The sequence below is a fragment of the Populus trichocarpa genome, chromosome 2, assembly GCF_000002775.5.
Source record: "Populus trichocarpa isolate Nisqually-1 chromosome 2, P.trichocarpa_v4.1, whole genome shotgun sequence".
In the NCBI taxonomy this organism is placed as follows: domain Eukaryota; kingdom Viridiplantae; phylum Streptophyta; class Magnoliopsida; order Malpighiales; family Salicaceae; genus Populus; species Populus trichocarpa.
This window is the reverse complement of record NC_037286.2, coordinates 685585-701227: the sequence shown is the minus strand read 5'-3', so window position 1 is coordinate 701227 and position 15643 is coordinate 685585. Positions and strand designations below refer to the sequence as shown.

Sequence of the window (15643 nt, the reverse complement as noted above, 5' to 3'; positions counted from 1 at the left end):
TGATTTTCTGTGCAACTACACAGTAGCTATTATAGGAAAAACAGCTTTCTGAAACTCTTGTAAAAATTTAAACGCAAAATAATATTGGATAAAAAATTATGGTTATTTTGAGCTGTTATTCTAGTCTTGCTCGACCAGATCTTCTCTTAGGTCTAAACCTATCCCACTAGTTTATAAATACATTTGCTATGTCATTCATGTAATTTGTTTGAGATAAATACTTATTTAGTTATGTTAAACTCACACCTGACTACTCAGAATCACTCACTGTTGTGTGAACAATAACTTTTAAAGATTTTAATTGGAGACTATTTTTTAGTCAATAAATTAGTGTCTAAAACACATTTGAAAGAAAAACTTCATAAAATTATGATTTTTGTGTGAAACAGTTAACCAGTTAATACAACTGGATTCAACCAGTTGAGATAAAAAAATTAGAGTTTGATCATGTTGCGCCTTAAAAGCATAATATTTACTAAACATCGCTATTTTAAAATATAACATGATCAAACTATACTATTTCACCGCATCTTCTTACACCTTCATCAATTTATTATTATTTTTAATCTACTGTACTAATTTTTTAATAAAAAAATCCGCTGAAACTTGTAATTTTGTGTCACACTATCACAGTACAAGGCTGGAAATAGAGCTCCTGGAGGTAGAGTTGTCATCAAGGACTCGGTGTTTCAATTTGAACCCAGACTCTTCGACGACGTGAGCAAAGCAAAGTGGTTTCCTATTGGACCAACCCTTAATTCGCAGAATGACATTTTATTTGAAAATCCATGGTTTCTAGTCTCATCCAAATTATGTTAGTAATTTTTTAAAATAAATTTTTATTTGAAAATATATCAAATAATTTTTTTAACATCAACACATTATAACCATAAAAATACACTAAAAAAAAATTCAATTTAAATTTTTCTCAAGCTAAAAACATTTTAAAAGAGCATCTAAAAACACCCCCTAATACCAGTTTTAGAAAAGGTTGTTCCTGAAATCATCACTCCATAGATTTTGGATCCTCAAGGTTGGTTCCTCAAACCCAATGGTTGAGATTCTTCAAAAAATGATATAGGGAAATGATTTTCGCTGGATTAGTATATGATCAGGTGAAATTAACAAATTATGTTCTCCTGGATTCCACTGATAAAAAAGAATTTGGGCATTTTTGCAGAGTTAGTATACAATATACACGGGACAAACTTGGTGACAATATAGCGTCAAATGTAACGAAAAAAGCTCTTCAGCATCTAAGAGTACAATGGCACTTGCATTGACATGATAAGACTTCATTGCAGAATTGTTTTTTCAATGGAGTCCTACCTGACATTTAGTGTTGGTGGAAACAGCCAGAAGATGGTTTAACATAGGGCATATGTGCGATGAATTCATTTTTTGGGGAGATAAGGCTTTATTGATTCTACTACAACCTGCAAGACATGACAATCAATTTAATTAATTAGATTGTGAACAAAGGTCAAAGGAGTTTCCCAATGCAATCTAAATTCCATAGTGTGTATTAGTGGGAGCAAAGCATCCACAACGAGGATAATTTGACACATATTCTGGAACAAAACTACCGCACCGTGCTTCCAGAACCGACAAGACATGCCTCACACCCTTAACATAAGAAAATGGACTCTATAAATGCAATTCAACTTGAAACTTCTGATGGTAATGCAAGGGAAATTATGTTGTGTGATATTCAACAGAACAATCATCAGCCCATCATAGCCTAGGCATGAAAGGCATCAAACCAATAATTTACTTAGCGGCCTGGGCCAGGAAGATATATGCCTTTTGCAAAACATGAAGCTATGCATCAGTGGTACAATTGTTTTCCAAATGAAATGAGTAACACTTCTAATGTTTATCGCTACAGTAAAGGACTAGTGATCTTACCCTCCCATCATAGGATAAAGATGCAAAAATCCAAGGTTCCTGAGAACTCCAAGCAAGCCCTATCATCAGAGGTTACTGGTCAGGTTGATTTTAAAATTTGACTTTTAAAGATACCATATGGCTTCATTCGTTACCATAGACACTGTCGTCATAGTCACTGAATGAGTTCAGCAGCATTGAATCAAGTTCCCGAGTTGGTGATTTAAACACACTGCTCAATACAAACACATTGATGAGATATCAGTAAAAAGAAGAATGAAAAAGTCAAGAGTTACGCATCTGGTAAACAGATAAGAAAAAATGACCTTTCAGATGTCAACTCATCACTGGTTGTCGTAGAAGCGAACCACAAATTGACAGTCGAGTCTGAACCACCACTCTGCAATAACTTACCTTTGGTCAGGAAAATGTTAATAAATAGGATAGCTAGAAGGGACAGCGTAACCTGTTTCGTTATCATAACAACCATCCAGACAATGAATGACTTCAAATGGAAGTGACTTCAAATGGAAGGGTATCTCACCCACCGCCTTATTGCAAGGCATATAATTGATGATCCATAAACAGCAAGAAACGGTGATACTTGTGACCAGTTTTTTATACTTCCCGTATTCCATAAGCGCTGTCCATTTGAGAAAGCACATGCTTACAGGCAATGCAAACAATGGACTTATTGCTGACTTTCCACCTTTGGACTCGATTGTGTTTGACATTAATTTAGATAAAAGGTGATCTTTAGTGACTAATGTGGAAGAGGATGGTGTGTGTGTGTGTGTGTTTGTGGGGGATGAGAGCGGGAGAGGGAGAGGGAGAGGGAGAGAGAGAGAGAGAACCAGGATCAGTCCATCATATTCAGGGTTGCATGCGACAGCCCATGTCCTACCAACATTTGGAAACACAGTGAGAGAACTATAAATACTGAATTTCAACAATTTTATACACTGGAGGAGGAGCCGATAGAAAACATCTAACTTAATAAGAACATATAATACACATGCAACCATATGGCCAGAATAGCTTATCAGAACTGCAACATAGAAGAAATGGATTACCAGTGTGAATGTCCACGAAGCTCTTTTACAGGAACCTTGGGCATTCTAAGATCCCAAATGTGTATCCCAGATTCATCCTCTGCGGTAACCTGCAATGATTAATTCATTAATGCCAATAGATCTCAATGGGCAGTGGTATGATGGTATTATTGCCAAAGAACAACATTATCGTCTAACAAGGTTATTTTCACAGATTCAGTTCACGAAGTTTCACGAGAGAATTAACTTTATAACGGAAAATTATTCTTTGCATTAGAAGCACATTTCCGAAAGACCAATGCCCTTATGCTCTCCATTGTAGTTTTCTCCAAATCTAGACAAATCCCTGAAGGACTGTCATTATATTAACAAAAACTTAAGCTCGTGGCATTTTCTCTGTGCATAAAATTACTGTTTATTTTCTTACAAATCACTATGAACTCAAACAGTGATTTTTTTAAAAAAATTTTATTTTAATCTTTGAATTTTTTCTTTACACAAGTGAGCCTTTTCAACCAAAATTAGCACCCAATTACATGTATTTTTGGGAGAGACAATAAAGACAGAGGACTGAAGTGAAAAACACAGGTAATATAAATGGTGCTTTCAAATTTGTTTATGAAATACATTTTAGTCTCCTAACTTTTTATGCTACAAGGTGCTTTCAAATTTGTTTATGAAATACATTTTAGTCTCCTAACTTTTTATGCTACAAGGTGACCAGTCCCTTTAATTTTTTAAAAATATATTTTAGTACAAAACTTTATTTTTCTCATTTTAAGTTTTTTTTTCATGAGAGAAGAGAGAGCAGTCGTTAGATTCCAGCAAAGAAAAAAAAACTCTTTGTTGGTGACGATTCTGACCACCAAACAGGTTAAAATTGGTGTCAATGGGTTCCACTTTGTGAGGGGAGTCTTATGATGGTTGTTTTAAGCCTTAATATAACCTAAAAAACAAAATCTAGGTCAAGGATGCAATATTTTTTCCAGTTTGATTTAGTGGTTTAGACCATATTTTAGGTTTAATAAGTTGATAGGTTAGTTTCTTGGTGTTCTAAGGGTGTTTTGTGGTTGAAAAGATTTGAAAAATAGTTTCTTTAAGTAAAAAACATGTAGGCCCGACTTTCCAGCCACTGTAGTGGTGGTTAAAATCTGGACTGGAAGACAGCACGTCTTTTGATTCTTCATCAATGTTTTGATTTTAAATTTTGATTCTTAATACTTTTATCAAACTTTAATTTTTTTTCAATATTATCCTTAAATCCATAATCTTGGTTTTTTTATTTTTTCAAAATTGATTCTCATTCTCTTGAATTTTATTATTTTGTTTTGGATTCTTATGTTAATTGGATATTTCTTTTTGATTTTGCCATTCAATTTAAAATTTTAGGTCATCCTCTCATTTTCTAGGAATCGACCCGGGCAAGTACGAGGTCATATGTCAAGTGGGTTGACTCGAGTTGACCAAATTCAAACAATATATATATATAAAGTAAAAACAACACTATTTTGAAATAAAAAAATAAAGAAAAATTATCAACAAGTTTTGACTAGGTTTGCCACGGGTTAATTAGGTCACGGATCAACCTGTGTTTTTAATCCTTCCACATTGGGTCAATTTTCACCAAATTTCTTTTGAAACCCAACCGGTCCTAAGCCTCAAATCACCCGTGTCACATGTCAACCAATTATTTTTTCTTATATTGGATTATCATGTATGCATGATCCTTCTTGCGAGTTTTGGCGACTTCTCCTAAATTTACTAGTTCTTTGCTTTTTAAAATTTCTTTTTGTTAACTGGTTTTTTTTACAGATTTCATCTTTGTATGTTTTGATTCTTGGGGATTGGCAATTGTAATTTTTTTTAATTTTTTTTTATAATGTCAAGTCGTGAATTTTTTTCTTTTCTTTAAAATACATTGACAACACTTGAGTATTGTTTTTTTACATTATAGAATATTGATCCAGCCCGTAATGAAATGTGAGCCACCTACATCGTTCTAAAATAAAAGGTGCGTTTGTTTCTCGGAAAGTGGTTTATGAGAAACCACTTTCCAAACTTTCCTGTGTTTGTTTGCCATTAGAAAAATTGGTCAACGGAAAACACTTTCCGGTCAAAGAAAAATTTGGTTTGGTTTCCAGGAAAGTGTTTTCCTTTTATTTTGAGCGGAAAACACTTTCCGGAAGTTGTGAAAAAATTAAAAATATCATATTATTTGTTGATTATATCAAATTTAGTTCTCAAACTTTTGATTGCTATATATATATATATATATATATATATATATATATATATATATATATATTTTTTTTTTTTGAATATTTGTTTTTCAATTTCATCTCTTATAATTTAATTTTTATATTAACTTTGGTCCTCATTTTTATAATTGTTATTTGCTTTTCTCTTATTATTTTTTAATTGAAATTTTTTATCTATCAAATTTGGTCCTCATTCTTTTGATTGTTACTTATTTTATTTGAAATAATTTATGAAATGGTAATTATTATTATTTTAATTTCTTCATCTTTCAATTTTTTTATTTTTAGATTTGATCTCTATTATTTTGATTATTATTTATTTTATTTGAGATAATTTATGAAATTATATTTTTTTTTTCAATTTCATTCTCTTTCAACTTTTTTAATTTGTAAGATTTATTCCTTATTATTTTAATAAACTTGAAAAAAATAAAATATTAATAAGTTATTTTCCAGCTCATTTTCCATAACATAACCAAATACTGGAAAGTGTTTTCCAACTTATTTTCCATTACACTACCAAACATAAAAAAATAATTCACTTTTCTAAAATTCAATTTTCATCAAAAAGAGTTTATGATTTGATGCCTTCAACTGCTACAAAAAAATATATTTCCTCACTACTGCAGATATATGAGATTATATATCGACGCAGAGATGCATTCCTAGAGGTAAACACATAAATCATACTGTTAGACATGATTGAAATGCATCTGTCTTAATGGTAAGACATAAGCTAATTAGCAGTTCCAAAACACCAATCAAGATTTTGTTATAAAAAAAAAACAGAGTTACAGTATAGCACTTAACTTACAAGTATATGTTTCTTCCTGGTGTCATAGTCTACATTGCGAACATGGCCGCACTCAATTGAATTTGTTTTCCTGTAAACACATAAATCGTACTGTTAGACATGACTGAAATGCATCTGTCTTAATGGTAAGACATAAGCTAATTAGCAGTTCCAAAACACCAATCAAGATTTTGTTAAAAAAAATAGTCAGATTCTCAACCACTGATGTAGTGAAATGTTCATAAAGCTAAACTAGTAGGCAACAAGCTGATATTCAAAATAATAATAATACTAATAATAACATAATAATAATAATAAAAAAAAAAAACAGAATTTTAAAACTAATTCATCTGTATTAAAGTCAAACACAAGTTAAAGAGGTAACAACCCTCCAGTTCAGGACTTGGAATGCTGGCTATTATTAATGGATAAGTTAAAAAAATAAAAAAAAAAGATATGCAGAAGTATCATACTTCATCGCCCGTAGATCCCAAAACTGGACTGAGGATTCACAAGTTGCTGCAACAGCATTCACGTCATGTGGATCCCAGGCTCCACCAGATAAGTAATGCAGCATACCAGCCGACTCCTTCGATTGCACCTAGATTTTTCAGTAACATCTGAATAAGTATCAGCACAAGAATTCAAGAGTGAATTACCACAGACTTGCACAGTTCTACTTCACTAGTTTATCCCATCCACTGTCACCAAACAACAGCATAATGGTATCATTCAAAACACCAATTTCCATCATTTTCACATTGCATAAAACAAATACCTATACCATATCATAAACACAAAAATGAAAAGCATAATCATACAAAAAATCCCAGCACAACCTCTACCTGGGCTGCTTGTCTTGAACAATCTAAACTCCACAAGAAGATATTTTCCTGATCAATGCTTATCAACTTATCATTCCTTCCCGATGGCCACCATAGGACACTGTTGGGTACCCACATATGGCAATTGCGACAAACAACAAAACCATGTAAGGATCCAAATATCCACAAGTTAAGAACAGAACTCAAAATCCCACATCATAAAACACACATCACATGAACACTTCAAACTCACCAATTAAGCTTCCCAACATGTCCATCAAGAGACGCAATCCTTTCCAATTGCGGAGAATTTAACTGCCCATATAACTCAGGAATCTGCCACACTGCTGCTCCAAATGACTCACCTTCAATCCAAAAAATCCCATCAAACCAGACTAATTCAGCTCACATACGCACAGTAATGCATCGATCACGCTCTAATTGAATTGTTTAAACATAATTAAAAAAAAAACTAAGTGCTTGATTATACCAGAGGAGAAAACAGTGGAGAAAACACGTTGATCAAAAGGACAGGAAGAGAGATTCCAGATCTCTTCAGGGTGCGAAAACAATCCTTCGCATATCAATTCAGTTCCGCCTGCAGATAACCTAAGCAAGTGCACCTATTCCTCATTACAATTTCACTCATTAGATCCAAGAAAATAGTCAACAAACAACAAAAAACAAAAAATCAGAAATAGTTTTGACCTCGTTTTCTTCTCTGAGACTGAGAGTTCCAGTGATGAAGCTGGTGTGATCCGTGTCTGCCTTCACATCTGATATGCACCTTGCCTGAAGGACATTGAATTTTTTGAACGAGATTAGGGTTAGATTTGAAGAAATAGCGAGTGAGTTAGGGTTTTGGAATGGTGACCACCTGATATTTGAGGCCATAGCCAATGCCAGTTGATCCTCCTTGCATTTTTTTTTGCTTGCGACGATGAGAGCAGAGAGGAGCTATCTACGTTTCTTCATGCAACCTGTTGATTTTTCTTTCTGTTTTCTCCCGGTTGGTCTTGTAGGCCCGTTAAGGAACGATGTTTGTCTAGAAAGGGTGGGCTCAATGAGGCCCACTTATTGTGGTTCGGTTTGAGATAAGCCAGAATGAAGGCGAGAGAGCTAGCTTGCTCTGAGTGACCTCGATGAGGGAGAGCATGAGGGCCAGGGCCCTAGTCTCGTTGTTATGAATTTACGATATCTATTCATGGGTTTCATTACTTTTACACGAACAAGGGAATTTTTTTTTTTTTTAAAAAAAAAAACTGGTATTGCTGTGAAGAAGATATCGACGTGTAAATTGATCCGAGAAAAGGGGCCTAATAACTATTCCGAAAGTAATTCTCAATCCCTTTACATTTGGAAACAGGCGCTGCTATTGATGAGCTCTGATCGAATACAAAACAGAACCATCCAAAATCAGTAAAACTCTTATAAATCAATTAGATGGTGAACTAGATTCCCCTAGGATAAGGAACGGTAAGAGCAGTACGGAACCCTTGAGAACTGCTATCGAAATGCTAGTTCTCAAGCTATCAATTTCATAAACTACCAAGATTTTCTATATTCTAGTTTTTACAACAAATTCTCCAACTATCACTGATGACTAGTCTCCAAAGAAAATATGTCAAAAAAGAAAAATTCCAATCAGCAATGTACACACACGTGTCGCTGCTTAACAGCCTCTGGGAAGAGAACAGCTTTGCGGGACACTAATCTCACTCTTAAAACACTAAAACAGACAGTCATCAATCTAGCAGAAGTCTAAAACCAAGAAGGGTTCTGAAAACCCTTCTTAGACTGCGTCTTCAGACCCGTTCCCCGAATTTCACTGCAAAGAGGCTGAACTCTGAAGCCTCGTGAAAGGTATGATGTTGAACTCAAGATCACACCTTACGGGAGATGTTCCTAAGTCATAACTCATTAAAACAGCTCAGGGTTGTGTCTTGATATTGTTGCGATGTTCCGGGGGGGCTTTTGGGGATCTCAATCCAGGCAGTTTTATAAACAGCAGGTTGGGCATATGCAGCATGATCTTTTGACCATTCAACAAAAGAATTGTTTAAGCACAGCAAAGAACCCAGTGTAGCACTGTCTAGTCTGAAAGAATTTCTTCCAACTCGGGTTCTTCATTGGTGATTCCGTCATAATCCATACCTGTTCCATTGAACTGTTCTTTCTCTTGAGGGCCATCTTGGTATCCATCATCATCAGGATCAGGCAATTCTGGCTCATCGTCGCCTAATACATCATCATACCCCTTTCCATATTTTCCAGGTCCTGAATCTTTCTTTGCTTTGGCTTCAGAATCTTCACAAATGCAGGTGTGTGGGTTCTCATGAAACTCTCCCCTACCCGGCCTCACCTCCTTTGGCTCCCCCATGAAGCCCCTCTGATAAGTACGCATTTTAGAGGTGAATGCTTCCCATGACATGGTTGTTTGGTTCAAGAACAATCTATATAGCTTTTTCGCATTTGGACGAATGGTAGGTTTGTGTCCAAAATATCTCCTGCAATTTAAGGAAATTTAAAAATTAGTCCCTAATGACAGAAGAAAAGGAGTCAAAGAAGAATGAAGAAAAGAGATGGAGAAGTCAAAGTACCTTCTTCCAGCTAATATTCTAGCCATGTTACCATTGTTGTTGGTAACAAATACATCACTTTCATCGCAAACAATGAAGTCGAGTGCAGCCATCCTTGAAGAAAATGAAGAAAATGGCTCCAGCTCCTCCTTGCTGGCTAAAGTCTCTTTTGTATAGAAGTTTGGGAAGAGTGCTTTTAGGGGTGCCAATGTCTCTTCCCCTCCATACACTTCTCCGGATGCCACATAAATATGAATGTCACTGCTATAACCCAGAGCTCTCAACATAAGGCCAACTTCTCTTGGAGTCAGCGGGCATTTTCCATGCCTCCTTTCCTTATCAGGGTTACTTACCTGCAAATGTACGAAGATAAAACTCATAGACACATTAGATGCTCCAGATCCAGAGTACAAACACACATAAAAGAAGCCAAATAATTCACCCAAGGAAGTAAAATTCACTTAGGTTTAGATTCAACACTAAATCAAATTTCCAAATGCTTCAGAATTAAGTAATTTCAATGAAAACTGAACTTCGGGTTGTCAATATCATGATGATGAAAGTAGGGTGATTATTTGTTTTAAATTGATGGTGGAAGAGTACATCAGTTGAGCCTTACATGTAAAGTTTTCCACCTCTTCCTTATTGCACCAAGTTCCTTCCTTTCCTTGTCACCTCCACCGTAATAGCATCCAGAGAATGCCAGCATATCGGGCTCAAACCTATAGCAAGAATAATTTGGCTGCTTGAGAAAAAGTAATTGTGTTTGTCCCAAGTAAGTTAGGCTTCTTGAATTTAGAATTCATCAGTTGGAATTATAAATCCAATAAAAACAGGCTTCTCATTATGCACGTATAACCTATGATCCAGAAATTGGGTTTTGTGGCCTGCCAAAAGCACACTTGGTCTTAGGCCAGTCACCTGATCATTAAAATCCAATTAATGCTCTCAAACATTCATGTTTTTATTGACTATTTAACTAGAGCAAACAAGGTAGACGTGTTTTGATTTCGTATTTGTAATTTTAAGTCTCACGCAGTAATCTGTAACCACTAACAAGCACAGGAGTGACTGACGCAGTAATCTGTAACCACTAACAAGCACAGGAGTGACTGACTGTGGGTACAAATGCACAGGCCACAAAACAAGTACAAACAAAGTGGCAGCCTTTGATCAGTTCAGGTGATGAGATTCAGATGCATGGTTTCAACTATGGGGTCAAAATATGCATGCTAACAAATAAACCCAGGAAATAGAAAGAGAAAAGATCATTTTATTGTAATAAGTGGACAAAGGACGCATAATCCAATTTAATAATGCAGAGAAAACCAGAATGCTGAAGCTAAACTGTACAGTTATGATAGTTTCCCTACCATAACCATAGATCACATTAGTGGGGCTCACATGGATCATATATGGAGTCCATTGGCTCCCCTTATCAGGCAATAGGTGAAACTCTTCAAATAGCAGGTTAATACTTAGAAATACAGCCAGTTTTAGCAGAAAGTGAATTAGAATACCTCAGATGCAAGGCAATGAAATGCTTGCTTTTCATCCTCATTCGATGGACCAATTTCTCACCCATTCGAAGAATAGGATCAGTAAACTTCAAGGCATGGTAGTTGACTCTACATCTCAACTTTTGCAATTGGGTATCCAACCTATTTGCGACTCTATAATCAAACTTCGTGAGCTGAATTGCCTGTCATAAAATTAAGTCCAGGAAGTCAAGTCATTCTTAAAATAAACAAAAACATTGCCAGGAAACAGAGTGCATAAAATAAAGGTATGCATCCTAATCAACATAGCACAGAAAAAGTAATAGATCCATATGGAGTCTCATTAGTAGATTCTACTTAAAACAAAAATATTTTTAAGTTCAAAATTGGATCAAGGAAAGGTTTTGTCAAATTTTATGCTATCAAACTTCCTCCATAATATCCAAATAGTTTAAGTCAGCACTTGAGTATTTGTATATCCCCTTTAATTGATAATGATTCATATGACTTAACAAACACAATTTTTATCCCACGCCTAATGGTTCTCAAGGCAAGCAACTAGGATGTTATTACCTATTAAACATGACTTATTTGACAAACTATTGGTGTAGTTGCAAGACCAGAGAAGCAAGGATACAAACATAAACAAGAAGAACTCTGCAACTTAATATTGCATGGTAAAAAATTGTAAAATATAAAAGCAATCAGAAGAAGGTTGCAGAGAAATGAGAACTTACATGCCTTTTCAAAAGAACAGGTAAGATACGGTTTTGATAACATCTCTCACTACACTTCCTTGGAACGCGCATGTTGCGTGGAATCCAAGTTTTCCCTCCCCTTTTAGGGAGAGATTTAATGATTTTGACATCCTTTGACAGAGAAGAAATATACCAATCAACATCAAAAATCTCTGGAAAATCACTGCAAAAGACAAAGTAACATAACAGTCATAATATTACAACAGAAATGCCTACCAATAGTTGCAAATAAGATTCCAAGCAAAGGTTTCGGTTATACTCATTCAATAACGAACCTTGAATCTTTCCAAAAAGACTTCTGGTCAAGCCGTGGAACAACAAGAGTGGCATTCAAGATACGAGCAGCAACAACAGCATCTATAATCTGCAAAAGTGTTCAGTGAATCATCAATGCCAACAGCAAAATATTAATCACGTGATAAATAATCATTATGCACTGCAGCAACATGAAAACATGACCTGAAAGTCAGTAAAGAGAAAGAAAAAAAAAAGCATGCGTAAGAGCATCATTCGATCCCAATATTACAGCCAATATAAGTTAAAATGAATGCCTTGCAGAGAATAAGCAACTCAGACTGTTTCTCTAATTCTGTATTAACACGCAAACATGTTTATGATGATTCAAGGAATGTCAATCTAGTAAGAGCCACTATTAACAGTTCTCTGATCACCCTCTACAATTCTCCCAATCTCTCTCATCCCTCGAGTCATACTCTGGAATTTTACTGTCCACCAAAAACTTCTGCCACATTGTTTTATTCCATCCACTGCCAACCCTCCTAAAACACACTATATGCATTTAAAGTTGGTAGCTCACAGACAACTAACAGCTATAAAAGTGGGTCTTGCACATTTGGTGCAAAACATTGCCTCCAAGTAAATGTATGCTAAGGTATAGACAAAATAGAGCTTTCCTTCGGTTTGTGATTAATATGCACAAATATTTAGCAGAGTGCATCACAAGTTAGCGTAGTGTGCCCATGAGTGACTGAATGATCTTGGTCTGTGCATTTTGCAGCACTTTGAACTATTTTAATGTGGCGGAAGTTGTTTCCATAATCTCAAAGGTTTTCCCCTTCTGAGTCCACCATTTTGCTTCAGCTTTTTTCAAGATGTTTCAACATGTACTAAAGTGATCGGGGGGGGGCATTAGGTTTGTATAATAGACCCGGTATTCCAAGCAAGAGGCAGCAAACTTTCAAACAACCTCAGTTACATGATCATCCCTGATAACCCATAAACTGAAACCTCAAAACAGAGAAACAAAAATCTATTTCCTCAAATAATCAACTATTAAACAATACATAAGCTCGAAACTCACCCCAGTCCTTTGCTGATTTAAGCCTCCACTAGTAACAATCAGCAAGTACCGATTGGGCTGTGTAACAGCATCAGCATCTACAAAATGAATTAAAAACCTCAGTATAAAAGATTTACAAATAAACAAGAAACTCTTAAAGAAGCCACATTTTACAATTCAACAAAAACCAAATAAAAACGAGCAACAACTCATCCAATGCTAGTAGCTCAGATTGCTGTTTTGTAATAATAATAATAATTCTCTGCTCAATACACTTACTTGCAAACTTGATGCTAGCATTGCTGCATCCATAGTAATATAACGAATTTTTCGAGCTCCAAATATCACGATCCGTCCTTCCTTTTTTCTATTACCCAAGCACTAAAAACAATAAGCAAAAAATAATAATGGCATCATTAATAATAATAAAAAAGAGAGGCAAAGCCCTAACCGGTACGTGAAGAACAGATTGTCCAATCGTATCTTCAACAACACCATTCCTAGCGTACAGCTGAATACAAAAGAAGACGGAGACAAGTAAGAAAAGTTCATAATCGTATATTTATACGCGTGCGTATACGTATAGAGAAATGTACTATACTGTACGATACAATACCGAGTTCGTATGTTGGGGATTATTAGAATCAATCGGAGTAGGAGCGAGAAACGAGAGGAGGGCAAAGAGAATGAGAAGAGCTCCAGAAATAGAGAATATTAGAGGAAGAATAGACCGGAAACGGTTGTAATAGTGGTTGCGCCGCCGGTGAAACGCCATTATTACGGAAGTGATTTTTTTCCCTCTCTAAAAAATGGCGTGTGGAGTGAGGAAGAGCGAAAGCGGATATGCTTGCTATGACTCCAGCATTTCCTGAATGAGGAGCCAGGGTTTATAAGAATAAATCATGTTAATTGAAAAGAGGAGAAACACCGATACATTGTGCTGGTCATCTTTCAAGTTTCTTACGTGTCTATATTTTTTTTTATCTAAATGATGCCATCAAAATAATATAAATTTTTCTGTTTGTTAATTGTAAATTGCTTACTTGACATGTCTAATAACAAGTATATTTTATGATTTTAAAAAATTAATCTATTATATAACCATCACCTCTTACATTATATTTATTTTTATTAACTCTCCCGCATAATAAATTTTTATTTGTTTTTGTATTTAAAAAATATTTTTAAAAAAATTAAAAAATTTATTTTTTATTTTAAATTAATAATTTTTTAATATTTTTTAATTATTTTGATGTGTTGATATTAAAAATAATTTTAAAAAAATAAAAAAATATTATTTTAATATATCTTTAAATAAAAAATATTTTAAAAACAATACCTCGGATTTTTTTTATGTTTGCTTTTTTGTTTTTTAATTTTGTTGAGGTAATAACGTAATCAGAGAAGTTTAATTCTTTTTTTTTTTTAATCTTGTAATTAGTATACTCCACGTGGATGCCAGCGGGGCTTAAGCTGTATCCAATTGGCAAAGCCAGAAAAGAATATGGTGACTGCCAGTATGCCTAGTGGTCAGTGAGAATCTGGAGTTGACAGGTCCAGAGCACGTGAGCTGTGGAGGATTTGTTGGTTTACTGCCATCAATGGTAAGTTTTAGCTGGAAATAACTGTTTGTTTATTTTATTTACAGCATATTTAAAATTATATGAACAATTATATTTTAAAGTATTTTTTATTAAAAAATATAAAAAAAAATCGAATTGCTTACGTGGGAATGCTGAGAGGCTTATACCTCATGCCAAAGACCCAGAAGGCATGAAAGGCTCACATCTCATGCCAAGGACCCAAAAAGCAATTGTCGCCAAAATCATGCAAAGGCTACGAGGAAATGTTTGGAGGGTTGAGTATATTTTGTCACTCTACTCCATGGATGTTTTTGGTGTCATCCACTTAAGCTGTGGTTATTCCATTTATAACAATATCATTTTCCACTAGTTTAATGATTTAATATGAAATTTTAAGCATTGTTTTAATAATAAAAAAAAGTATATTCGAATATTTAATCTATTAGATTCAGATCTCGAAGCTAGTATATATATATATATATATATATATATATATATATATATATATATATATATATATATAAACATAAAAAAACAAAACTAAAACTTAGTTTCGATTGATATCCAAACTTATTGAGTTAATCCTGAAAACCTGGGAGATAAAAGATCACCTGAAAAATTCATAAAAGGTGTAAGATCGATCTGTAAAAGTTCAGAACAAATCCCTTTATCTGTAACCTTAGTTCTATATATTGTCAAGGGATCCTCACCCTCTTCAAACCAGCAGCACCAGCATGGCTTCTTCACCTTTTGACAAAGAATAAGCAAATGCTCGAGGATCGTCACAGCCACAAAATAAAAAACATCCATGGTCGGGAGAGCGAGAGGGCCAGGGAATTCTATGAAAAAACAATCACAAGTTTGAACTCTAAAGTGGTCTGCTGAAAAACTAATGATTTCATTAATTAATTATTTTGATTCTCGATCTCCAATAATTGATTTAATTAATTAGTAACAGAGGAATGATATCCAAACTCGTATGGTTGTTGTTAGAAAAATAAGTTTTTAGAAAATATTTTTAGTTGTGGTTTAAAAAATATATATTTTGTTAAAATTATTGTGAGATTAATGTAAAATAAATAAAAAACAGGTCTTGATAAATAAAAAATA

At 34.4% G+C, this 15643-nt stretch overlaps 2 protein-coding genes across 7 annotated transcripts; both read right to left on the bottom strand.

Moving 5' to 3' along the window:
• Positions 1 to 1121: 1121 nt before the first annotated feature.
• Positions 1122 to 7858, bottom strand: LOC7474580 (WD repeat-containing protein DWA2). 6 transcript variants are annotated; one of them, XM_002300616.4, is made up of 13 exons: positions 7692 to 7857; positions 7523 to 7606; positions 7305 to 7437; positions 7068 to 7179; positions 6836 to 6935; positions 6464 to 6591; positions 6012 to 6081; positions 2961 to 3049; positions 2742 to 2787; positions 2214 to 2287; positions 2043 to 2119; positions 1909 to 1967; positions 1122 to 1436 (listed from the first exon to the last, which is right to left on the bottom strand). In XM_002300616.4, exons 1-13 carry the CDS (start codon positions 7734 to 7736, stop codon positions 1395 to 1397), a joined length of 1059 nt encoding a protein of 352 aa, XP_002300652.1. In that variant the 5' UTR covers positions 7737 to 7857; the 3' UTR covers positions 1122 to 1394. The 6 variants fall into 6 exon arrangements, 3 of the variants coding, with proteins under 3 accessions (XP_002300652.1, XP_024451698.1, XP_052306326.1); XM_024595930.2 differs by having other exon boundaries at positions 6830 to 6935; positions 7523 to 7796; XM_052450366.1 differs by having other exon boundaries at positions 7523 to 7792.
• A 440-nt stretch (positions 7859 to 8298) lies between these two features.
• Positions 8299 to 13880, bottom strand: LOC7496868 (O-fucosyltransferase 16). The gene is made up of 10 exons (XM_002300615.4): positions 13567 to 13880; positions 13402 to 13461; positions 13230 to 13317; positions 12972 to 13048; positions 11926 to 12014; positions 11630 to 11813; positions 10914 to 11095; positions 10013 to 10115; positions 9415 to 9746; positions 8299 to 9321 (listed from the first exon to the last, which is right to left on the bottom strand). The coding sequence occupies exons 1-10, from the start codon at positions 13723 to 13725 to the stop codon at positions 8907 to 8909; spliced, it is 1689 nt and encodes a 562-aa protein (XP_002300651.3). The 5' UTR covers positions 13726 to 13880; the 3' UTR covers positions 8299 to 8906.
• Between the last annotated feature and the right edge of the window lie 1763 nt (positions 13881 to 15643).